General features: G+C 44.5%; 1 protein-coding gene across 9 annotated transcripts in view; it reads left to right on the top strand.

Annotated features, from left to right (window-relative positions):
• brsk2a (BR serine/threonine kinase 2a) overlaps window positions 1–26,954 on the top strand; it is a 152,477-nt gene that overhangs the window by 110,400 nt on the left and 15,123 nt on the right. For 6 of the 9 annotated variants that reach the window (XM_061772865.1, XM_061772868.1, XM_061772872.1 and 3 more), the window contains 8 exons: window positions 6,418–6,534; window positions 9,473–9,506; window positions 10,553–10,621; window positions 11,584–11,730; window positions 18,692–18,723; window positions 21,156–21,362; window positions 23,376–23,473; window positions 24,473–24,623. In XM_061772865.1, coding sequence (XP_061628849.1) covers window positions 6,418–6,534; window positions 9,473–9,506; window positions 10,553–10,621; window positions 11,584–11,730; window positions 18,692–18,723; window positions 21,156–21,362; window positions 23,376–23,473; window positions 24,473–24,623 — 855 coding nt within the window. The remainder of the gene's footprint in view (window positions 1–6,417; window positions 6,535–9,472; window positions 9,507–10,552; window positions 10,622–11,583; window positions 11,731–18,691; window positions 18,724–21,155; window positions 21,363–23,375; window positions 23,474–24,472; window positions 24,624–26,954) is intronic. The other 3 variants (XM_061772866.1, XM_061772873.1, XM_061772867.1) reach the window with 2 other exon arrangements.

The following is a 26,954-nucleotide window of genomic DNA, read 5'->3' as shown; positions in this document are numbered from 1 at the left end:
TCTTGACTGCACAGGAGATGTACGCAGACCATTAGAACTCCTGTTGTTCCTGTGTGACTCACCATAGACAGATATAGAATTCAGTAAATGACAAATTTGATGGGTGATGATTTAAGACCTTATGCCGGAAGTGATGTCTCCGGTACTGGGACTGGAAATCCGGCCGGAAGTCAAACCGGAAACCAGAAATCCCCCACCGGGATTCCCACCGGAAAGCGGGACGGAAGTCATACTGGAAATGGCAGGGCGGGAAACCTGGCCCGGAGTCATACCGGAAATCCACCACCGGACATCTGGCTGAAAGCCATACCGGAAACGGTATCATCAGAAGCCGCAAACGGCGTGGCCGGAAATTCCCCAGCTGGAAGTCGTACCGGAAATCCCCTGATGGACGACCATATGGAATAGACGGGTCCCCAAGGCATCCCCTCAGTGGTCCCTCACATCCGGTCAGATCTCCAAACACCAGTTGATAGATTGATAACACACTTTTCAATAGATTCACGACCTTTGGGAGTGAACAAAACCCCAAGAGGGCCCCCGCCAGGAAGTGATGATGTCAGCGGAAAGCCTAAAAATCCCCAGAGGAAATCCCAGGGAAATGATTTCCGACCTTAGGGAATAGACAGGTCCCCAAGACACCCCTCAATGGTCCCTCACATCCGGTCACCTAGCCAAACACCTGTTGCTGGATTGATAACACACTTGTCAATAGAGTTCCGACCATTGAGTGTGTACAAGTCGCCAAGAGGGCTCCCTATGGAAATTCCGTAGACGCCTCCCACCTGCAGGAGGCCTCTTTCCGCCAAGTGGGCCCACCTCACTTCCCGTCACATCCTCAAACCTCACCCCACCATACATTCTCAGCCGTGCCCCCAGGACCCTGTCGATAGAATGATAACGCAGACCCAAGGTGTTCACTCGTGTCAGAAACAACGATGATGTTACCACAATCCCTTATTCCCACGCCTTCTATGGGTGGTCTCTTGATCCATATAGCGCCATGCAAACAGAGCACAAACCTGCACCTCTACAGTTCTTCGTGTTAGTCACGTTTCCAATTAGCATCCCGAAGGTTGTAAGTGACCTCTTCCCATGCCGTTTTGAGCGTAGAAAATTGAGTGTTACAATCCTCAGGGGATTCCGCTCCTTCTGTTTACAGGAAGTCATCCTTTAGAAACAACAATACATTTCAGCCTTGTAATCTGCGGTCTTGTAAACCATAGCAAATGCAAATTTGCATAACATTTCCAGAGGACCGCCCTCAAAAGCATGTCTGGAGTGAAAATGATGGCCTATGAAGTGAAATGTGTAAAAAAATAATTGAAACTAACAAAAGCAGCAACACTAGTTAGTTGATGAACATGGAAATGTTGAAATATTGTAATATCCCACTGCAGTAAAGTGATTGGGTATTCCCCTTGGGAACTGAACATGGGGAGACCAAGCTCCAAGGTCAAGGGCAGCTGCTTCACTCTGTTTGCCGCGCAAGGTCACAATAACAGGATTTTCACTCCTAAAACTAATTTACACTTTTACCTTGGGGTGGGTCCCTTGGCAGAATCTTTCATTTTTGCCAGAATGCACCGATAGTACATTTATGTATAACGTGTTTTTTAACGGTGGTATGCTGTTACTCTGTGTTTACACAGCTTTTGGGACAAATTCTTTATTAAATCATTACAATGTTGTTTTTCATCATGTACATACTGTTTGAAAAGCTAAGCACTGTTCGGATCAAAGCGGCGGCGAGCGCCATATGATATGCTTCAACTGCATGCATAAAACCCTTAAAGACTCGAACACGGTCACTTCTGCGATGCTTCTTTGCATTTGGAAACAACAGTAAAAGGAAATGCATGAATAATTAAATGCTGGGTAAACGGTTGCCGTTATTTAAGCCTTTATTACCTCTGCAAGCTTTTTGAAATTGATTTGTACATTCTTACATGTGTACAAGTATAAAATAAAATAAGCACAGAGAAAAACATACGCGCAGTTAATCCCTTGATGCTTGCTTTTTCGAAGTCTCCAAGGTCTACTGCCAACTAACTGATTGAGTGACTGACTGACTCCACCCATCCATGTTCTATATCACTTCCTCAGATTAGGGTCGAAGGTGAGCGGGAGCCAATCCCGGCTGACTTTGGGCCAGAGGCGGGGAACGCTCCGGACCGAGCACCGGTCGATCGCAGAGCACATACAGTGGATATAAAACGGCTACTCAAATGCCAGGCTTTTATGATTTAAAAAAATGAGACCGCAATAAAAAAGTAGGTCTGTGAATTTCAAAATAAGAGCAAGTCAATAATAATAATAATAAAAAAAAAAGGATGACGTGTTCAAATAAAGTGCTTAACTTCAGAATAATTTTTTGAAAAAAACCTAACAAAGGACGGATGAGCATGATGCTAATTGCCAAGCTATCGTGTCATGAAGTTGCAAAACACCTAAATACGAAATACGTGATCGGGTGGTACAATACACTTGTTACATTTCCGTAGGTCTGGCGGCAACCCCGTTATAGCAGAGCGTAACCGACTTTGAACAACGAAATAACAAGCCAATTAATGGGGGTCTGGAGATATAAATGTCAGATCAATAATGCCCTCGCAACCAGAAATGAATTCATAAGTCACTGGAGACGTCGTCTGAAAACAGGGTCAGGTTAAAAGTATATTATTATCAATAATAAAGAATTGTAATAGAAAATAAGATCACCTTTATTAGTCCCACAATGTGGAAATTTCCATCATTTCAGTAGCAATAGTGGATGTAGGAATGATACATTTTTGATATAAATAGCATGCAAGAGAAGACATCTATACAAGTACATTCAAGAAATAGAAATCTAAACTATTTTCCATGCATAACTTATCAAATCAAAATCTATCAGCAATGTTGTTTGTTTGTTTGCAAAATAGTGCTGAGTTTTAATTGACTTTTGAGATCTGAATAATCTGATTACATTTTTTTAAACAGAATCGGTAAAGGCCAATTAATCCATAGCCACAGATATTTTTGATGATGGCATGTGAAAATCTCATGGACTTTGATTCAGGCTAAAACTTCGTCCGCAACGATGATGCAATAAGAACATTTAAAATAACAAATATCGAAGCCATCGTTTATTAACGATTACGATGATAGAGTAATGATTCCATTGTGCAACTGAACAGTATGCCGAATTATTTAGATTCTATTACGTAATATACTGCAATAACTGTCCCGCGGTAATGTTCCTGACCAAATTTTGCAAATACGGAAATGAAGAAAAATGTGGACAAATTGTTCTGGAAGTGAATTTCTGTGGGTCGGCAGCTCATCATCAAAAGTATGGCAGCAATGTTTAGTAACTGTGAGCGCCAAGAGGTCGAAGCCACGGCAGGTTACAGTAGCGCGGGAAAAATCGGCACGGTGCATGTGCGCATGCATCATGGTCACAGGCAATTAAGTGCTTGGTGTTATATTGCAAGAATTCTGGCGAACTGACCCACTGGGACGTTGACCTTGCTCAAACAGCATGTAGCATGCGCATGCTACTTACTGCGTGGTGCAATTCATGTTATTGAAGCTGCTCTTCATCTAACTGGAATAGTGCTATTCCCTTCTGTTTCTTCTTGTGTTCATTTTTGTTACTTTCATATTTGATTTTGTGCAGGTGTGTGTAAAATGTATTGTTTTGGCATTACTATTTTTTTTTCTAGGAGGTTTGCATATTTCTGCCAAGCAACAAAGTCGTTTTACATCGGGCATAGCAGAATATTTAGGCATAACAGGCCTGCTGTCTTGGTGAGATTATAGGACAAACGTGCAGCCAACTCTGTCTTTGTGACACGGTAATGTCCCATTATGGAGACCCTAAATCACATTATAGAAAACCGCCAAGCAATAGTTCAGCTTCCCTCATGATTTAGTTGAGTTTCTTCACTGAAGCTGTCAGCAAAAGATTTTGTTGGTGCCTCTTGAGGTTTTTGTTTTGCATAAGTTTGGCCTGTGATCACACACTGAAAGAAGCGGTGTTTATCAGTCTTCCACATCATAATTTAGCGTGCTCGTTTGCATCTTGGACTCATGGTCAGAGTGTATGAAGAAATTCACGAGTGATTTGATATAATGTGTTAAACACTGAAGATTGAAGAACTTTGGCCACCCTCTTTGGGTAATAAAACCATCAAAGCGATGACATGCTAAAGCGGTGAAACATTATGGATGTTTACTTTGAGACAGTCTTTAAGAGAAAAAACCTGCCAAATGCCACAGGACTCTTGATAATGTAAATGCATAGTGGGCTGAATTAAAGAATGTAGCAGGCTGTAAGTGACCCATGGGCCGTAGTTGCTTTAGCCCTGTTTTACATTAGTTGTCTCATTTTATTTCCTATACCGTGACAACACGAGCACCTTGCAACGCAGTACGGCTTTGACGTTATCGCGCATATAATTATCCTAATTTGGGAAACCACGAGGCGGCACGGTGGCCGACCGGTTAGAGCGTCAGCCTCACAGTTCTGAGGACCCGGGTTCAATCCCCGGCCCCGCCTGTGTGGAGTTTGCACGTTCTCCCCGTGCCTGCGTGGCTTTTCTCCGGGCACTCCGCTTTCCTCCCACATCCCAAAAACATGCACGCTAGGTTAAATGACAACTCTAAATTGCCCGTAGGTGTGAATGTGAGTGCGAATGGTTGTTTGTTTGTATGTGCCCTGCGATTGGCTGGCGACCGGTTCAGGGCGTACCCCGCCTCCTGCCCCATGATAGCTGGGATAGGCTCCGGCACGCCCGCGACCCGCCTGAGGAGAAGCGGCTCAGAAAATGGATGGATGGGAAACCACGATGACGCACCGGAATATTCCAGAGTAATTCCAGAAGAACCTCCCTCTGATGAGCCAATTTACAGGCAACGCAGTAAGCGGCTGTAGAGTGCCAGTGTGATGCAAAACCACCTGACAGCTAATCCCTCAGGATAAGAAACAAGCTGTACAGCAGCTGATGCCATGTTAGGTTCCATGTTTATTGTGACGTTCCAATGTCCAAAGGCAACTGTGTACACATGTTCTGCTTCTTATTTCGTTAGTTTGAACTTGTGACATTCTGATAGCTTCCAGTAAATGTTCCTCTCCTTGCAAAAAGTATAAAACCTGGTTGGTGACATTGGGAGATTTGGAGGGAGCTTCCTTGGTTCCGGGTAGGTCTGCTTTCCAGGCTCCTTACGGTACTTTGAGTTGGTTAGTTTTTGAAGGAGGCTAAATGAAACTTATGTACTCATCAAACTGCATGGATTCTTTCCCGTGCCACCGACCACAACTGTACTATGTAGATGAATGCAACTGTGTCGTAGCTTTTCCTAATTAACATTTATTACATTCCAGCAACATTTACGTTTATACGCTCCATCAATTGAATGAGCAAGAACTTCTGCCACAGGAATGAAAAAGCACTTCCTTCTTCCCTTTTTTTTCATCTTCCCCAAGACAAAAATGAGATTACAATGTCGCCAATGGAAACTCGAGAGTAGTGTTTTTTTTTTTTTTTTTTTTATTCTTATTATTCCAGACTTCAACTAAAAAAATAACAGCAAAAACAAATTCAACGATTTTTTGTAAATCTTTATATTGGCTGGTGTCGATCCAGGATTTGTTATCCTTAAAGGATGGTGGTGTGCACTCCCACTGTTTGCACCGCTTGCTTTTAAGCTTTCAGTATGACACGGACGACTTAATGGCGATTGACACCTATTTGTACCAACTGTAGGAGGGCAACTTTGCAGTTCAGAGGCTCTCTCAATTGTCCGCATTTATTTAATTATTTATTTTTACAAATCTATTGCCCATCAATTGTATGAAAGGGGAAGCGGTAGGAGGAGGAGGAGGAGGAGGTACCTCTGCTAGTAAGGACAGGCTAGTGGGCAGTTTACAGTGTTAAGCCTTGCAATGCCATATTGTTTTGAGGACCTTTACTCTTTAAACTGCTGTCAACTCCAACACGGAATACTTTGGCAGCCAAATATGTATTTTTCCTGTCGTCTCTTTCAAGGAAGGTAACAGGTTATCCCCCATGCTGTGTTTAGTGATCACGAATGACAGTTAATGAACTCCGCCTCCCTTCGGTGTGCTTTACTCAGCCAGTTTGCTGGTGGCTGTCTGCGAGATGAGAGCATTGGGAATTAGGGGAAGGGAAATGGAAGAAGAAAAGAGCGCAGCAGGGGGCTGTCATGCCTTGGAGCGTTTCAGCGTAAAGGTGGGGGCCTCTGGTTTCTGAAAGGTGGAGGTGATGCAGTCAGCTGGGGTCTACGTGCCGAGTTGCGAGAAAGGATGTTTGATCGACCAAATGGGTCCCTTCACCTTCATTTAGTTTGTTGAACAGGTGTGAACACGGCTCATTAACTTGTACATACGTCTTGCTTTCTGTCCTCTTTAAGCCACAGGGATCTGAAGCCAGAGAATCTGTTGCTAGATGAAAAGAATAACATCAGGATAGCGGATTTCGGCATGGCCTCTCTTCAGGTCGGAGATAGTCTTTTGGAAACCAGCTGCGGGTGAGTACTGTCGAAAATATTCTCATGCACGCTTCCAAATGAAAATGAGAGGGTTGCGAGGGCACAAACTAATCTGAGATGGGCGGCCGTGCACGTATATTGCGCCCTCCGCTTACTGCCGTGTTCTCAGCGCATCTGTCATGGCGGGTTGAGCTCTTGAGCATGGACAGACGGTCTCTCTCACAGATTGCGCCATGGCTGCTGGCAGGGCCAGGGCCGTGGCCACGCATTACTGTCTCCTCACATCACTCGCAGGTTTTATGACGCGCTAGTCACGACCATCAATCCCGCAATGGCTGCAGTGAAGTGGAAAAGTCACTTTCAAAGTGGGAGGACTACACACACGTTTTATTGAACCCCAAAGTGTTTTGAGGAGTGTGCACGCTCAGGGCGCTCCGAAAATCAAAAAGAAATATTGACAGTGGCTTACTTTCACATTTTTGGTACAAAAAAAGGTAGCGTTGCGACGTCGTTAACATAAACAATTCATTTCATTTATGTTCTATACACTGGAACTGAAACAAAACAGCAATGACAAACTGCAAGTTGTGATCTACAGTACGGGTACATGTACAGTGGAACTTTCAAGGTCCAACAAATCATTTCCAGGATCATCCCGATTTTCTTAAAATGTATTTTATTCTAGCCCAAAGTCAGCTGCTATGGCTGGCTGGCTGGCCGAGTGGCGAGAAGTGGTTCAGAGACTGGAAGGATGGATGGATGGATGGATGGATGGATGGATGGATGGATGGATGGATGGATGGGGGGCTCTATTTTCAGGACGAGCGCAAATCCAGCGCTGCGCTTGATGTAACTCTGCGAGGAGGGGGGCTCAAGTGGGCTTTGCTCATTTCATAAAAGTGGGACGTCTGCGCCGGTCTGGGAGTGTTCGCAGCCGACTTCAAACCTGGAAGAGGGTTCTTCCTTCCCTTTCGAAGTGGCGCAATAGTCTCTCATGGAGACGCCTCTATATGCCGAACTTATCCTCTTGAAAATATTGGATTCATTTTTCAACTGAATTGTTCAGGATATAAATCACATTTTTGGAATGATCACAAAAACCCGGCATTTGAACAGGGCTGTGAAGACTTGCACATTCTTTTTGTTGGAATACACATTTCTGGAAAGCCACATAAAACCGAAGTCATAAGACCCAGTATGTGATCAAATTAGGTGTTGAACGGCAACTGCGTTTGTTTTTTCCTCACATTTTTGTGATCCGATCCAAATGGAATGACTTCAGTGTTTGTGTGATGATCTTTGGAAGAACATTCCCTCAGTGGCTACAGCACGTGACGGCAAGCGTGCAAGCCCTGCGGCATCTGTCCCAAACTCGGCCTTAATTCCGCCGCCGACTGAAACTCGACACATTCAAATACACGCGACACCCAAAACACCCAGCGCAAGTTTTGTTAATTCATCCCTTAACTATCCTTGCATACAACGTGTAAAGTCGGACCACTTTCCTCCTGACAGCGCACATACTGTATCTACTGTATCCGTTTCTTTTCGGTATAATCTCTCATGACTCCTAGATGGTGCGTCACACAGAGATGTGCGTCAGAGGCGTGTCCTTTTTTCTAGAGAGGCCACCAAACTTTTAGAACTTCTATAAATCACATGGAGACAACTGAATTCCCCACAAAATAGCATCTGACGTCTAATGCGGAATCCACACATTTGCAAAGTGTCTGATGCGGCGAGACCACGTTTGCGAGCACCATCGGTCCATGCGTTGAGTTGATTGATTGGCCATGCTCCCCTGACTTTCTCATGTCGAAATGTTGGCATGAAATACATTTATCCGGCCTCCTGGTGCCATTCAGCAGGCCGGCACAAATGCATTCCATTTACCGCCGCTCACGGAGACGACTGCCGATGACACCGGTTCCGCGTCGCTTTGGGGGAGTCCCCAAGCGCATACGTTCATACGCACAGACGCTAGATGAGCAGAAGCGTTGCCGAGTGCGTGCATACACTGTATGCGTGCATTCTGTCTGTCAGCTGGGAGTTCATCAGCGCTTGCTGTTGTTGTTTTTACTATGGCTTATGTTGCCGTGGACGTTATGCACGAAGACGCTTGAAATCAGGACGGCTGCATTTGTATGAGCTCGCGTGTACACTTGCCCGTTGACGCGACGGCGGGCCGATATTTCGCCGGCCAGAGGGAGCGGGGACGTCAGCTCCGCTACACACGAGTAAACGCAAACAAACGAGCCAGCTGATGGAAACCGTGATTAGACATGTTACTCTCATTATTGCTATTAAATGAGACTGGAGGAAGTGAAAAGTATTTGCTTCCTTTGACTTTTTGTAAGATGTCAAGTGAAGATGAAAAGGTGATGTCCTCGTTATTCACCATGTACAATCGAATGATCGAATACAGGAGCTTTTAAATAAATGTTGCCCTTACAAATGTTTTTACCAAACACTGTCACCTCTCCATATTTAAGTGCATGAGAGTGACAAAATATCCAAAAGATCTCCCAGTGTGACACAACTTACAAGACAAAACAATATTTGTAAAACAGCTCTCACCGTATTGGCATTAGCACGACACTGTACACCTTCCTCCAGTACACAATGTGCTCGAACAACTGTAAATCTAAACCCAATATCGATGTGTCAATCTGGCAATTGGCTTTCCTGTCAGCACATCCAGGAACTGTAAAGACGAGTGACTCCGCCACGAGGTGCCGATGCCCTTGCCGGAGCGAGTCGGACGACTTGGGATGGTCCAAAGTTCCTCGAGTGGATCTTGAGCCGTGTTCACGTCAGACGTTTATTGTTCGTAATTACCCCAGTTTCCCGCGTAAGCCATTTTAACGCGTCATGACTTCATGAAGCCGAGTCACGAAGTCAGAAGTCGGGAGAAGCGTGACATTTCTCAGTTTTCTTTTCCTCACACTCGCTCTTTGTGTTTCTGCCGTCCCAACAGCTCTCCGCACTACGCATGTCCAGAGGTCATCAGGGTGAGTCAACAAACTTCTCAATGGGGAGCTATTCTGTGGTTGCACAAGTGTGCACACCGTCTTATAACTGGAATGAGGCTGTGTACACAAAGAACCATTCAAACTCATCTTCAAGCACACACCAATTCAAGTGCCTCTGATGAACCCCAAATACATTTAGAAATTCCAGCAGGATTTTCCTGTCATTCTTTTGCTTCCTAGCAGAAGGCAGAAAGGTTTTTGCTCGCGCTGACTCTTTGGAACCGTTCCAAATAACAAGACTAACAGCCCCAAAGCACGACGCTACCGCCGCCGCCATGTTTTGGCGATGAGATGTGTTGTGTTTGGGAGCTTTTCATCCACAGGTACACGTTCTTATGTACCTGTGGAAGAAAAAGCAAAGCTTGCGGTGCCTCTGTAGCCAATTGCACACGACATTATCGCAGTTGTTGATCTAGGAGTCCCCGCTCCAAAATATTTCATTTTCCTTCCAATTGAGTTGCCAGGTTATATGTCTCATTAATGCTGGAACAACATTTTGGAATTGATTATCTTGGTCCCCTTTTTTATATACCACAAAAACGTTGAATTTGAATTTGAACAGCGGCGCGATGACGTGACTTGCTGTGACGCATATCCAAATTGTGCCGCTTGAAAACTTGAAGCATGCAATGCAAATTGAGCCTGATTGAGCTTCACGAATGTGTGTGTCAGTGTTGTGGTGTTACATCGTATCACATCGTACTTTTGTAAGTCCCGTATTGGTGCCCACAGTCTTGATTTGCGTTTTGAACCCTGCTTCAGACCCTTATGAACGGCGACACTAAAAGATCATTTCATTTATGCCAGCTCATGATGCTCACGTAAATTTAAGCAGTGCACACGCATGTTGTCGAGCTTGGCCATTCAAAATAAAGCCGGCTTTTAGGGGCTGTGGCTTATGCAGAGCTATGGTGACAAAGAGAGTGCCCGAGCTATGTAGGTGAACAATCTCTCCCCTTTGATTATAAGGCTTCCTCTCCGCTGTCTCGTTTTACTCATGGCAACATCGACACTGTCATCCTCAGGGGGAGAAGTACGATGGGAGGAAAGCGGACGTGTGGAGCTGCGGGGTCATTCTTTTTGCCCTGCTGGTGGTGAGTGTGTCAGCTTGTTCTTTGCCGGCAGATGCAAAGTTTTGGACAATCGAGTGTAACAGTTCTGCCGCTCTTTACTCGAGGTTGACTAAAGTTGGACAAGATGGGTCTGAGCCTCGGAGCCAGTCGCACGGGCCAGCGTTAACGTCACATTCCTGAGACAGCCTGGAGCTAATTTTGCATCCACAGATGCATTGCGGGATCTATAATTAGCGCCTTTTGGCCCAGCTTCATTATGTATGCCGTTTCCCAGACATGCAGCCCCGCAGATTGGTTTCATCGGCAGCTGTGCTTTAGTTCCTACACACTCCTTCTACATGAATAATTAATGCTCCAAATGAATACCATCGCCGACATAAGAGTGACTCTGGCTAATGGCCTTGTGCCTGTTTTTTTTTTTTTTTTTTTTTTCTGGCTTTCTTCTCCTCAATCTGTGCGTATGTGTCACACCCCTGCATTGCATAAAACGTATGTTGTCGAACAAGTTTTTGCCACCGATTGCTCGCTCCCTTTTATCCTTTGCGGCTGGACATGGCGAGATTTGCGCAGATGCGTGTGACACTTGTACTCTCCAGTCGTTAGACGCAGCCCAGATCACGCTTACACAAGCAGGCCCTTATTTTGTTTCTTCGCCATTTTTCTGTGTTTCTTTTGATTTTCCTCACTTCTTCACGCATCCCCCTATCTCGTCACCCTGCGGGGGTTGCCGTTCATCGCACAACCGCATCTGTGAGATCTGTTATCAGCTCACTCTGATAAATGACCGATAATGCCAAAGTGGGGTAATTATTAGAAATGCCCCGCTGTCTGTTAAATTGCACAGGATTAAAAGTAAGATTATTATTATTAGTTATTCCTATTGCAAAATTCTTACGCCCTTTTTCCATTAAAGCAAGTGAAAATCGATTCTTCTTCACTATTCATTTGCTTCATCGTCACTTCTAATTTCTTTCCGTTTTCAGGGAGCGCTGCCGTTCGATGACGACAACCTGAGGAATCTGCTGGAGAAAGTGAAGTTAGGAGTGTTTCACATGCCTCACTTTATCCCCCCAGACTGTCAGAACCTCCTGCGGGGCATGATAGAAGTGGATGCCTCCAAAAGACTAACGGTCAGTGAAGTGAAGAGTGTACGCTGCTTGAGCACCTTTGCTTTGGGCCGCTGTTGATCTGTCAGCCGGTGGCATGTTTCCACATACAAAATAGTAGGCCGCATAGCGTGACAACTTCAGGAAGTTCTCTTTACTATCGGATGGACTTTTGAAATTCCATACTTTCAACCAAAGCCAATGTTCGAAATTGCACAAACTTACATTCAGTCTGTGGGTCAGCGGAATTATCCGTTTCTTTCTGCAGGGCTCTGCACAATAGGACAATTAACAAAAGTGAGGCTATTACTCCAAAAACAATCCTACAATGATTGCGAGAAGATTTATCGACCACATTATTTTTCAATTGAGTCTCTGCTCTCTAGAAACTATCAAATTTGAACGACAACGCAGCAAATCTAAATCCTGAAGCTTTATTTGCTGCGGATTTGTATAATGTGTCTAAATTGAGTTCTCATCGAGAATATAGTGCAAGTACTTTTCACCATGTGAACCGCAAATGTGACACTTTTACACTTTCGCTTGTGCCAGACATGGAGACACATTGTATGTGGTGGAACTGTGTAAAGTCTGCATTAGTGATCCTCAATAAGGTCAAGTGACGGTGTTTCAATGAACCTCTCGTTCACAATTAGAACGAGTCCTGAGCTTGTTGCTGAACGTGCCTCTTCCGTCGACCTTTGGGGAGAAAATGTCAAATCGTTATATATAGGTAGTTTTCTATGCTTGATGCTTTCCACAACCGCTCTGTCTTTTGACTGAAAATATTTTCCATAGCACACAGCTGACGTTGTGCAAGAGGGGTAGGGCGCACCCTTGTTTGGTCACCAGTCAATACAACCCCAATTCCAATGAAGTTGGGACGTTGTTTTAAACAGAAATAAAAACAGAATACAATGATTTGCAAATCATGTTCGACCTATATTTCATTGAATACACTACAAAGACAAGATAGTTCAAACTGTTCAAACTGATAATCATTAACTTGATATAAGATGGCTGGAAGACCTTCCCAAAAAGCTGGGACAGGGTCAAGTTTACCGCTGTGTTACATCACCTTTTCTTTGAACAACATTCAATAAACGTTTGGGAACTGAGGACACTCATTGTTGAAGCTTCGTCGGTGGAATTCTTTCCCATTCTTGCTCGATGTACAGCTTCAGCTGTTCAACAGTCCGGGGTCTCCGTTGTCGTAGTTTACGCTTCATAACGCGCCACACATTTTCAATGGGAGACAGGTCTGGACTGCAGGCAGGCCAGTCTAGTACCCGCACTCTTTTACTACGAGGCCACGCTGTTGTAACACGTGCAGAATGTGGTTTGGCATCGTCTTCCCGAAATAAGCAGGGACGTCCGTGAAAAAGACGTTGCTTGGATGGCAGCACATGTTTCTCCAAAACCTGTATGTACCTTTCAGGATGAATGGTGCCTTCACAGATGTGTAAGTTACCCATGCCATTGGCACTAACACAGCCCCATACCATCACAGATGCTGGCTTTTGAACTTGGCGTCCATAACAGTCCGCATGGTTCTTTTCCTCTTTGCGGGGTCATTCTTTTTGCCCTGTTGGTGGTGAGTGTGTCAGCAAAGTGGGCAATACTCTTGACACGACGTCCACAATTTGAAACGTGGACTCGTCGGACCACAGAACACTTTTCCATTCCTCAACTTGCTCAGTCTTTTATGCCACCTGTGCCAGCTTTTTGGGAATGTGTTGCAGCCATCAAATTCTAAATGAATGATTATTTGCTCAAAACAATCAAGTTGATCAGTTTGAACATTAAATATCTCGTCTTTGTTGTGTATTCAATGAAATATTGGTTGAACATGATTTGCAAATCATTGTACTCTGTTTTTATTTTAAGTTTAACACAATGTCCCAACTTCATTGGAATTGGGCTTGTACATAGATAAACAATCATTCATGCTCACATTCACACCTAGGGACAATTTAGAGTCTTCAGTTAGCGAAATCTCGATGGTGACCTTTCCTCCCAGGTATAATACTGTATTTGACATTAAAGTCTGCAACCAACTTGTAAACATTGTTCATGTGGAGCAGTGTTGTAAGTCAGACATTATCTCCAACAACATTCTTATGCTAAAGCCAGTCCTGGGAAGGCAGTGGAATTACATGATGTGGACATAAGCAAGAACAACTGAATGTGCTGATGTCTTTCAGTCAACTTGTCTTTTTGTTTCTTCTCTCCTCGTCCCGCATTCTGTTGGAGTTCTTGATCAAGTACAACATGTGAATGCGGGAGAGGACCGCTGACCGCTGTTTCTGTTTACTCGCGCCACAGTGCTGCCGCTCCCTTTACAAAGCTTGACCCTTTCGACACAGCAACTGATCACTTTTCGAAAGGTGACAAAAGAGTCAGCCGGGGAGCGTGGACCAAGGCAACTGGAAATGCTCAGAAACCTCTGATAGGCTTGCGTGCGCACACACATTATTAGTCATCATTTCAACATATTATATTGGATTATCCACCCATCCATTTTCTGTATGAATGAATGAATACATGAGAAATAATGAGTGAGGTCGTGAGGCTCCTGCTCTTATCAAACCGATGCCATTTTAATCTTACTGCCACGAGCCACTCGTGCATTGGAAAGCATGCCAAATTTCGAAACTGTCCAGTTCAAGAAAAAGCATTTCAAGTTGCATCTGTCAAACAAATACATTGACACAATCAAGGATACATTTCATTATCATGATCTGCCTAAGTGGTTGTGTGTGATTAGAAGTGGCTACGCATGTTATTACAAGTATGATATCGCCTCTGACCAGGTGCGACGTCCTCACTACAGCTGAGCTTTTGATGAAGGCAGCAGACAGAAGAAGAAGAAGAAGAAGAAGAAGAAGAATCATCTTTTATTGTCATGAACATGCATGCATGCACACGAAATTTGTTCTCTGCATTTAACCCATCACAGTGAACACATACACATGTTAGTGGAACACACTGGAGCAGGGGGCAGCTGAAGCGCCCGGGGACAGACAGACAGATGTTCTCTGGCGGCCTTTCAGATTGACACAACTGTCTCCGTGTGACTTGATCATGTGTACTGCCCAATTGTCTGTGCTTGTGGGGCATTTCTAGATATTTTGATATTTAGATATTTTTTTTTTTTTTACTGAATTGTCTGGAATAAGCAATCCAACTTGATGAGTCTGTCTTTGCTCGTGCATTTGCTCGAATAAGACGGCAATTAAAACTGTCTATTGATGATAGTCTTGTCTTGCAATCCATTGTAGAGGGATATAATTGGTCAGGATACAAGACTATTGCCCACTTTGCTGATACATGTTGATGAAGATGATTTTGTCAAAGTTGGACCACTACAAGGGGAAAACAAACACTTTGGCATCTTGGTTTGCATGCCAAACCGCTCATTTTCACGAGAGCCGCGCAGATCATTGAGCGCTGTGGTGTGGAAGATGCGATGGTCAAAATCCGAAACCTCAAAGGCTCCACTTCTTTTGTATGCTACGTAAAAAGATCTTTTTGAATTTTTGGATTTATTTATTTTGTGTGTGTGCCTGTGCTGGACAAGGACGGGTCACCCTGAGTACCCTTTTAGTTATGTCAGCCAGTCCTCTACAAAGTGCTGCACACGGGCCGAGCCACTGGGGACAATATGCTACCTGTCCCGCCCCGTCGCTCTCGTGCAGGAGAGGTCTAAACGGCTGCGGGGATGTGTTGTGACCTAGCAGAAAGTCCAAAGTCAAATAGCCCCACTGGATGAAGCGTCCAAATCCAAGAACCCAAAGGAAGATGTTGACGTTCACGTAGAATCAAGCTGACAGGGCGTTGAGAGCAAAACTACTGCCGGGCTTCATGCTCCGCTCACAGCACACGAATGCCTAATCACCCTTTTTATTAAAGAATCAATCAGAGGTTGGGCCAGATCCCCATGCCCTCCCTGTTTTGTAATCGTTTCGCACAAACGACATTTTTCTATTGCTCTGTCTAATTGTAAGGTTCCAGCTTCGTGGGATCACTTTGGGGAAGGTCGTTTTTGTTTGCCCGAGTGAGCAAAGCAAAGTCCGTAAAGGCATGCTTGGATGAGTTTGGGGTGGAAGAATTTGATGGCCTTGAACTTTAAGACTGATTGTGAGCCAGGCCTCGTCACATAACAAATGTTCTTCTGTATGAATACAAAGTAACCTTTCGACAGTAGTGGAAGATCATCGGCAGTGCAGGCCTGGATATCGTCATGGATGCATTCCAGACCACCCGCAATACAGAGACCATATTCAAAAAAACAAAAACATTTTTTCCAGATCATTTTAGATCTCCCACACATTTACAGTCATTAAAAAACACCTGTCGTCACTCTCTTGCTTACACAGTCCCCAGAACAATTGGCAAAGCTTGCTCCAAAATGTCGTTGGTCACTCCCAGTTGAAGTTTACTATAAAGCTGACACATCAAACACATTGTATGGCGCGGCTCACTCCTTAAGGGCTTGACTTTGGATGAAGAGGGTCAGCGGGCCTCTGGAAATTGGAACTCTTTGTTGGAGAGATTCATGTCTGCCTCGCCTGACCTCTCGCCCTCTCCGCATGCCTGATTGTCTTTTCATGGAATGTGTGTGTGGTGTGATGCGCGCGACACAAACAATATACAGCAGAGTTGACGTTTGTCTATGAGAATGACATTTAGTATAATAACAAATCATTCGAAACGTGCATGAAGGTTTTCCCCAAAATTGTGAACTTTTTTCTTGCTTTTTTTTTTTCACGGTAGTCTGCTTTCTATTGTTATTGTTGATGTAGCGGTTCACATAGGTTGCCCAGGTTAAGTAGACGAGTGTTCTACGATTGCTCTGCGGTCGGTTGCTGAGCAGTCCAGCATAAGTCAGCCGGGATAGCTTCCAGCTCACTTTTGACTCCGAACGAGAGAAGTGCTACCGATAACGGATGGATGTTTTCTTTCCTGGGAACAAGAGCTGCATTCACATTGACAGTTTCACAGTGGGAAATCGTTTTCTCTCAATGGACAATCTGGTAACTTTGAAAATATAATGGTTGAAGAGTGGCGTGGGTGGTAGCTAGGTGTGCAAGGCTTACAAAAGACTCAGCCAAATAAAGACATACAAGGATGCACGCTTTGCAGGGTTAGTCGTAGCCAGAGGTGTGTCGTAACGCGCTACATTTACTCAAGTAACATTTTGGATAAATTGTTCTTGTCAGAGCACTTTGAATGCATCATACTTTTTACTCGAGTATTTATGTTAAGAAGAAGCCGGACTTTTACTCCGTTACAATGATCTACATGCCGCTCGCTACTTTTATTAATCAATAAAATAGAACGCGTGCACGATCTATTTTTAGACTTTGACTTCCACTTCCGCGCTGTTTGCACTAATCCAATATTAGCGCTGGTTTCATTTGACTCTCGTTCACAAATCAAACGGCACAAGGCGCAGACCCCACACAAAGCCTTCGCGGGCCAATCAAAGGGACTCGTATTTGGGGGAGGGGGGGGGGGGGGTCAGCAGCACGACTTGTTTACATTGGATGAATGGATGACTGCATGAATCGAGTTGTGCAAATTCTAGGTCACATTTGTGGTGCAAAAAGTTATCAAATGATTTGTTTTGGTGTAAATTCTTCCCATAAAAAAACTGGCATTTGAACATGTCGACTTTTTTGCAATCTATGCCCGGTGATTCGATCGTGTGGAAAACAAAATAGTATCCGACTATTTCTTGGAGCTACATGTACCTTAATCTGTTATTGTACAAAGATTTTGTTCATGTGCTATTTTATAAAGATATGATTTGTTTTGTTTTACATTAAGTGATATTGTTCCACAATATCTGAAGTGGCACAGAGTTACTCGGTACTTGAGTATTTTTTTTTCAGTGGGTACTTTCTTACGCTTACTCAAGTGATTCTTATGAATAATTATTTGAGGGCCGCGTTTTATTTTGACTTGAGTGGTATTATCCTAAAGTAACATGACTCTGACTTAAGTCAAATATTTGGCTACTGTACCCGTGTGTGTGGTCGTAGCACAGTAACATTCCTCCATTGCAAGTTTGCGCAATCGGTGCTGTCGCATCGACTGACTGAAGGATGAACGATCGCGCTTCACACCTCGTCTCTTTCAGCCCGAGTGTGATATTGCTTCTTAGCCTGCAGCCTTTCAATAAAAGTGGGACACTCGCGCTCGTATCCGACTGCCGCAGTGTGCGTCAATACTCTGAGCGATGCCGTGACCTCCGTGGAAGCGGACTTGCGCCGACTGCCTGTAAGCGCTACCGTTGGGCCAATATTTCGCCGAGGTTGCTCGTCCGGGATACGCCGCGAGAGCGCCAGCGAATAATTAGAGCTGCTATGCGTGGCCCCCGCGGTTCCTCAAGAGCAGCGGGAGCAAACGGAAGGCCCGGCAGATACAGTGATCCTGTTTGCCTCTGCGGCCAGTCGTCTCCTCTCGTTGCTTTTTGAACGGGCACTTTCTCTCCGGTTCTGGACGTTGGCCTGGAGCAAAAAGGCTGTGCTGACAGAAGCATATTCAAATGTGTGTGAGAACGGGAGATTCCCTTCAGAGCCAGAGGGCTTGTCAGGGTCAGCAGTGTGTACGAAGGAGATAATATTCTGTTTATAGCTGGGCGTTATCGTCTGCCTCTCTTCTCCACGCCAGCATATCCTCTCCCTCATTCCCCTTTTAGTTTTCATTCTTCCATCGGCACCATTAATATTTGAGAGGCTCGTTTTATCCTTACGCATTTCAATCATCCGTTATGTAGCCCAATCGCATTGCTATTAGCACGCCGAACGTATCGGGGCCATACGGCACTCACCTCAATTCGATTTTCTGTCACGATTTACCCGGCAGTCACCCACTTGATTTTGTTTAGATGCTAAGAAAACAAATATCATTTCGAGGTTATTTTCAAATAAACGCCTTGGATTTTCACCTGCTTTCCATCTCCTTTTCTGTTTTCCAGCTCGAACAGATCCAGATGCACACGTGGTACATGTAAGTATGCCTCCATGTTTACTCCCTCCTTCTCCACCGCTGAGATTGCTGTCCTGAGAGCAGCCATTATGTGATAAATGCGACTCAGGGCACGTACAACAAATTGCATTGGATCAGGCCATGATTCCACTCTCGGGGACTGTGGGGGTAAATTGGTGGTGCTTGAAGAAGGATGCAAAACAATGGGGGACAGGTGTTCACTCACTCACTTTAAGTTTTACAACACCTAGGTTGGACTTATTGAAACAAATTTGCGGTGTTTGTCGCAGAGTGAGCCGCCATATATTGTGTTTGCTGAAAGGAACACTCGTAGAGTTTTTCAACAGAATGCCATGCCGTTGTTGAGCAAGTAAAGATCAATTATGCTAATCGGGATAAGCTGTAAAGAAGACGGATGAACGGATTGGTTGTGAGTTATTGTCTCTCGTCAGAGAAAGTTCAACTCGTAAGTGAAAAAACAGGAGGTGATTAGAAGCGGATGCAAATCAATAGTGGTGAGCGCTTAGGGCTGCCATTGGCTGACTTAAGTCTTACGAGCTCATTTACACGATTGTGGCTAGTGATGCGATCTATCCATTTCAACTTTTTTAACAAAGTGCAATTATTGGAATATGATTTTACTATGCACAGTATTCGCAAGGTTGTAATTCATAAATTCATGCTGGCTATATTCACGCTTTTAAAGAATGTTTTTAATCAAGGCGGTGGCCGTTCCCGCTTGACGCTCAAAAGGTTTAAAGTCAAGGATACGTGCACTCTTCCTCCACTGCAGGAAGACGTTGTCACAGACTGGTTGTGGTTCCCTCTGTGAATCCATCTTCTCCATTGTTTACATGCAACACGCTCTACATAGCAACATGGCGGCGGTCGACTCATCCAGTTGTGGCTTTGCGCAAATGGAATTCACTTTGTTTGGACACCGAGGGGGTGCACATCTCCACGCTCTGACTGCATCTTGGACGGGAATCTCGAGAGTCTTGTTTTCTTTTTTTCACTTATGCCTTATTTACAGAAATTATGTATGTCTTGGCTTAATGCTACCAGGTTAACTTATGTTTAAACTTGCATGTTTAGAATGTTACGGTCTTACTGTATTCACCTTGTTCCTGGGGGTGCTCTTGTAGAAACCGTTATGGGCGCAACTTCCTGTGAGACAGGTAGCAGTGAGTCATTTGTTGCTAGCTGTTCTCGTTCTCCAGAGCGGTTTATTAGAATGTTTATTCTCGGCTGGGAGGGTTGACAATTGTCTGGGGGGAGGGGGGGGGGCGTAATCTAGGGGCGTCGCACAGGGCGCCATTCGGTCCAGGACCACCCCTGCACAGAATCAATCCAGGAAGAAAGATGGAGGTTGCAAACTCGTAGCTCAGCGCTCCACATTAACTATATTGATCTACTGAGGTGAAAAATATACACAAGATGATGCAACATGGGGAAAATGCAAGCTTACAATGGGGCCATAAGAAGGCCAACATAATTTAAAGGAAAGTGGTTAACTTTGCTAAAGTCTGTATAATCTCATTGGGTCAATACAAGATCTGTAGCTAAAATGCTTACTTTTAGAAGAAGATAATGCTCTGTTTGGACAGTGTTAGTGAGGTACCATCATTTCTCGTGTAATACGCTCTCAAGTATAATGCACACCCCCAAAATGGACTCCAAAAATCAGGAAAACCTGTATTCCTATGTATAATGCACAACCATGACTTGCTATCAGTTAATATATTGATATGCAAGAAATGTTAGTGGTGATGCTCTCCTAATTAGTTTTTCTCATTAAGTTAGATCAGTATTACTATTAATACCAAGGTTCTCTTGTTTTTTTTTTATTTTTTTTTTTTTTAAGTAATGTATATATTACTGTGGCGGACCCTAGTGTTTAGTTTTAGCACTGCAGCTTTGCGGAGGTACTTTCCACCTCCCCCATGACCATTGTCAGCCAGTTTACACAGCATAGTGAAATCTAGAGCGGTCATGTGCCCATATAACACGTTCACTCCTGGTGCAAGTTAATACAAATATAGTTAAGCTGCACAGGAGGAATAAACACGCATAAGATCGATTAACATTCACATTATTCCAACTGTTTTGGGGATTAGGGGACTAACTGACTTTAAACAGCATTTGAACAACTACACGACGGTGCGAGGCATGCCGGGACATCCTCTGACAGCGAGCCGCCACAGTGACGTCATCATTAAAACATGGCAGCTCGCTATCAGAAGGTTTCCCAGCGTGAGTGCATTTTAAATGTGCACCTAAATATGATCCCAAGATTGAGCTTTTCTTCAACACATATGTACTCGTATACGTCATTTGACTGTCAAGGAATTTTCTAACTTTGACTTTACTTATACTTATACTTACTATACTATAGAAGAAAATTGCACTTTAACCGTGCGAAATTACATTCTACTGTCTATTATTGTGACAAGTTGCAGAGATGCTCCAACACCCGTGCCATTGTGCCTTCTCAGAGGGGGCAAGAACGAGCCAGAGCCCGAGCAGCCTGTGCCGCGGAAGGTGACCATACGCAGCCTCCCATCTGCAGACGACGTCGACCCGGACGTCCTAGACAGCATGCACTCTCTGGGCTGCTTCAGAGACAAGAACAAACTGCTGAAGGACCTCCTTTCGGATGAGTGAGTGCACTTTGCAACCTTAACAGAGGGTTAGGAAAAGACAAATGGAAAAGGGGATGATGAAATTGGATTTCAAAATGATCTACACCGACAGCAGTCGGTAGTTGTTGGCGCTTTTGAAATCTTGCGTGGCTGTCGAAATCCAAGGATCACTTTCCTCTTACGGCACGGTGCTTACAGCAGGCAGTGTGGGATCCAGACAGCAGCCTAAACAAGATCAAGGCTCACATTCTCTAGGTTCGCTTGGAATGCGAAGGCCTGCGGTGTTAGAAGATAAATTAAGAAAAAAGAAGTAAATAGTGACTGCAAATTAATCCCTTTTTCATCTAAAAAAAAAACAATAAGCAAATCGGATACATTTTAGTCCACAAATGGACATACGGTGTGCAACATAAATTAGTTTGCAAAGCTTTTTTATGCATTTCCCAGTGAACAGCAGAATGTTTACAATGATTAGAATCGCCAGTGGTTGAAGGATGATAAAAAAAAAAAAAAGAGCTTTTCTAAACTTGAATAGCAGGCCACAACACACTCAGCACGCAAGCAGATGTTGAACTCATTTGAATTTGACAGTGCAGTTGTAGGAATATTTTTCAAGCTGTGGTTTGAGATGACAATATTACCTAATTCATCGAAGTCTGCAAACCAGCTTTACTATATTCGAGCTTTTATAGGACTTTTTGTAAATTCAAGCACTTTATCCTGCTGCAAAAGAGGCCATAAGAGTGCGATTTACTAACTTTAAGGCCATCGGCCTCAGAATCCCTCCCTCTATTTCTTTTTGTCTTTCAGCCAGACAGACATACATGCATGACTCATATGTCAGCGTTTGAGGCTAACGTTGGCTCTGGTGCCTGCGTTCGTCGCCGCATCGGCTTGAAGTCTTTGTCGCGTTGCTCTTTTTCATCCGGCGGGCCAAGCAATGTGGCCTCGCTCGTTCCGTCGCATCATTGGCCGTGCACCTCCCTCGCTCCCTCACACACGTACAGTGGAATTGGGCCACTAAGAAAAGTTCAGCGTTGCCCGCCTGGAATGCGATGCGGCTTGTTTCTTCTCCGATTCCATCCACGGGGAGAACATGCAAACTCCACACAGGCCGGATTTGAACCTGGGTCCTCCGAACTGTGAGGCAGATGTGCCGTCTCTTCTGCGACTAATGAATCTAAATTTCCGTGTTAAAAATACCGTCCCTCTAAAAAACGCAGCTATTCATTCACAACCTTTTCCTCTGTCCGCACGCAGTAATCGTGCAGGACGGGGGGGAAATGTGCTGTCTGCGTTCCTTCGCCGTGATTCATTTGAGCTGAAACTGCAGGTCCTCCTCTCTTTGCCTCCTGCTGCTCTGCAGTCTGCTTTTATTATACAAGGCCAAAGTCTTGCTGCTCTACATTGCAAAAAAAAAAAAAGATATATATATATATATATATATAAATAAAATAAAGTGGCCCACAGGGCAAAAAGATATATCTGATGTTCCGATCCACTTTTAGAATGTTTCCAGACTTTCAGAGATCCACGAGCCAACTCTGCCCTGTAGTATATACAGTATGCACAATATCCTAGGAGGATTTTTTTTTTTACAACTCAACTTTTATTTTCGGGAGCAAAATAAAGTCGAAAATATTACGGGGTTTCAATCCTATTTTGAGTTTAATAATGGGTATGGTAACATACAAGAAGAAATTGCTCTAATGCGCATTGCTCTGTTTTTTTTGAAATTTGTTTTATTTGTAAGTTGTTTGGACAGACGCAGGTGTATGTCGGCGACACATTTAAGCTGCACTCACTTGTTGCGGATATCCGATATGTATCAGACATTATGTATCTATATTTGGAAGCGGCCTGATTCCCATCTGAGGATATCCGATTCCATGTTTTTGTTTTTTTCTATTAATGCTGCTATTGTGCCACTTAAGAGCAAAAACATTGAGTTGCGTCCATGCAGTGTAAATCCAGCCCAAGATGATTTCTTCAGCAGTCTTTTTTTTTTTTTTTTATGTACCCTTTCTGCAGTGACAACCAAGAAAAGATGATCTACTTCCTGTTACTGGACCGTAAAGAGAGGTACCCCAGTCAAGAGGACCAGAACCTTCCCCCTCGTAATGAGATAGGTGAGAAAGACAAAAGTGGTGATAAATAATGCCGCTCAGCAGTCTATAAATAATAGCATAACCAGAGGGAATTCACTCAATAATGTTTCAGCCATTCCAGTGTGTGCCGAGCACTGTAGGATACTTTCCACATTGTCATTAGCACATCATAACTCTGGCTTCACTCTAACTTTTGAATTCTCCTTGCGTGCAATCTGGGACACTTGTCATCCTTCCTCCGAAGAAATTGGATCAGCTTCCAACAGCGGTGGATTGGCTCAACTGTCGACATTGTTTTGTTTATTTCTTGCCAACAGGCACACTCGGGAAACATAATTGTTGCAGGAGAAAAACTTGTAAATAGGGCAGGCTTTTTTTTCCGCCTTTGGAAAACTGACCGGTGAAGATCTCATCCCATCACATTTTCCTACCGCGACACATACCACTGTTATATTCGGGGGCTGTCGTCAATCTAGCTGACAATTTAAACAATTGCTTGTTCAGTCACATACACTTTTGGCTCATAGTCTTTAATGTGACTCTCCGTCTATTGACACAACATGTGATCAGCTGCCCATTCATATATATATATATATATATATATATATATATTCCCATACACACGATTTAAATGTCTCTCAATTTACATCCACACATAATAACATAAACACGTGTTCATTCACATACACACACACACACAATGTAAATATTTTTGACAAAACGCAAACAAGTTCCTTTGTATGCAGAGTTGCACATAATAATAATAAGAATAAAATAAAAGGTCAGGTGCAACTTTCCTGACTACCGTCATGAAGCTATGAGTTGTTCAAATGTGACATTTGGATTAATGGACCCCTCCTCATTGAACGTGACACAGCCAGTAGTGCAGGCATTAGTTTCAGGTCTGCGGTGGAAAGCAATACTTAACGCGATTAATGCGATGAGCAATATATAGCACTCAAATATTACGTTACGTGAGGGAAGATTCTGACCAAACGGGCCCTGCTGCTTGTCACGCAGATCCTCCAAAGAAACGGGTGGACTCGCCCATGTTGAACCGACACGGCAAACGGAGACCAGAGAGGAAGTCCATGGAGGTCCTCAGCGTCACAGATGGAGGCTCACCGGTGCCGGCCAGGAGGGCCATCGACATGACGCAGCATGGCCAACGGTACGCGTTCACTTAGGCTCCTCTGATCTGAGAGTCAACTGAGCTAACGGGTCTCAGTGAATAAAGCGATTTTTAGGCCGGGTCATGTCGAAACAAAAGCCCAAGTGGCCATTTTCCATTCAATGCCGATATCATATGTATTTAAAGTCCAGTCGCGTGTCCATTTCAAGTGGCACATATCCGCTATGGCTGTGTTCAAACAAGCGCTTGTGCGCAGATGCCCGAATTGCAACATTGTCAACACCAGGCGCTGAAGTCGAACCCGTCCATCCATTTCCTATAGCGTCTCTCCAAAAGTTAGTTGGCCTGGCTTGGGCTGCCCCGTTGATTTCAATGAAGATAACCTCCCCATTAGTCCACTGGTTGCTGTCGGCAATTATTTTGCTGACTTAACAATCGACACCATATTTGCAACATAATTGTCCAAGGTTTTCCTGTAGGTCAGATTGGCATTTGTTTTTTTTTAATTTGTGATGGTCCGGTAGACTCGGCGCACGTACAGTATATTTCAGTGACGTTGAGCTCGCATCGATGGGGTATATCTCGTCAGTCCATTCGCGTATCGCGTTTGATCCGGACGACTGATGATTGATCTGACGATATCCGATGTGATGCCTTTCCTTTCATTGACACTGCCATGACTCGTATCTGATTTGTGCCACTTAAGAGCAAACAAATGGCAATTGTATCACAGGAACCATGCGGTATACATCCAGCTCTACGGATTTCAATGACGACGATACAAAATGTGTGAGGTTGCAGAGGTCCTCATTGTTTAGATTTAATGAGCGAGCGAGCGAGCGCTGTTCTTTCTTTCTTTCTTTATTTATCGAAGGATATTCAGCCGCGTTTCTTGTCAGCAACTCTGCCGATTGCACGGAGCAAATGAGACGCTCAGTGAGAGCGCGTCACAGGGATCGCACTCTTTTTTGCCTCTGTGTGAAGTGGAAGCATCTTGACGCGAGTGTGAGGCCAGAGGTCTCTGGGCAGGTGTGACGGCAGCTTTCGCAAACACCCGAGCATTAGCGCGACCGTCTGCTCGCTCTCTGTCTCCCGTCGGTATACAGTAAAAGCTTGGAGATTCCCCACGCCAGGAGACAATGCAGCGAAGAAGAAAGCGATTCCCTTCTCACTCTCAACCTTCCTTTTTGCTGCCTGACCCGAGGAGATGTCCACGGCCGGAGAAAGATGCAGAAGTGCGCTCTTTAAACAGAGGATTTGTTTTCGGGTCTTATTTTAAACAAGAAAGTAGGAGTTGCCCACTTGTGGATGCAATGCACGGCAGAGCTTCGAACCTCCACGCACTGATAATCCGTTCCCGCCACGCCGTGCCCCACTTTCTCTCGGGATGCGGGAGGTTCCTTCCGCTTCGGAAAGTGCAGCCTGAGCCGTAAGCCCGCAAGGCATAGGCGGCTGATTTCAAATCTATTCGCACGTCTTACTCCAGCCGCCAATAATATCATCACAGCGCACATTTGTGACAGCGGCGAAGATGGACTGCGAGTTAGCGCGATCAGCCTAATGACAAGAGTGCCGCTCTGCGAGGGAACGGACATGGATGCAGAGCCAGCGAGTCATCTAACATAGCTGCACTAGAGAGATTTGCGAACTCAGTTATGATTAATAACTCCTCACTTGAGCAGTTTGGCAACAAGTGCACATCAAGAATTCATCTCCTACCGCTTGAAACTTCCATTCACAAGATATTAGCTGCCCACCTTTGAATTCTATGTTAAGATTGCTGTGCTTGTCTCCTCCCCTCTGACTCCATCCACTCCGTCATCCCTTGCGGCCAATCCCAGTCTTTATTTAAAGGTTGTGTTAGTTTGGGCGCTGTCTTGCTCTGCCGTTTTTACTTTTTTTTCAAAACAGTCTTCATAAAGCGAGACGTCGGAATCATGTTTGACTTGCCATCTAGATCGAAGCGAGTGGTCATGTCACGTACCGCTATGCTATTGGCAAACGTATCGGGATGCAAGACAAAGAGAAGAAAATATGGAGCTGCTCTGGGAAGACGTTCTCCAAGGTCGTTGAAGTGTGTCTGTGTTCTCGCCACCAAATGTATTCAAGTGTGCCTTTGTAGGCTTTATTTATTGACTTTTTTGTGATACCTTGTCTGCCTCGCTCACTGGCTTTGCCGCTCATCCTCAGGCCCGCTTGCGCCCCTCTGTTAGCGTGGCATCACTTCCCCAATGTACAAATGCTGCTAGATTGCCTCCGTCGACGGCGCCGATTTGGTTGCTGCAGTTTTTCTGAATACGCCGCAGCTTCCTTGCCTCCAAATCAAATATCTCTCGGTGTATTTCACTCCCTCCGGTCTCTTGTTTTCTA

This window comes from Phyllopteryx taeniolatus, chromosome 5 (assembly GCF_024500385.1).
Source record: "Phyllopteryx taeniolatus isolate TA_2022b chromosome 5, UOR_Ptae_1.2, whole genome shotgun sequence".
NCBI classification, from domain to species: Eukaryota; Metazoa; Chordata; class Actinopteri; order Syngnathiformes; family Syngnathidae; genus Phyllopteryx; species Phyllopteryx taeniolatus.
This window is presented reverse-complemented; position numbering and strand designations above follow the sequence as displayed.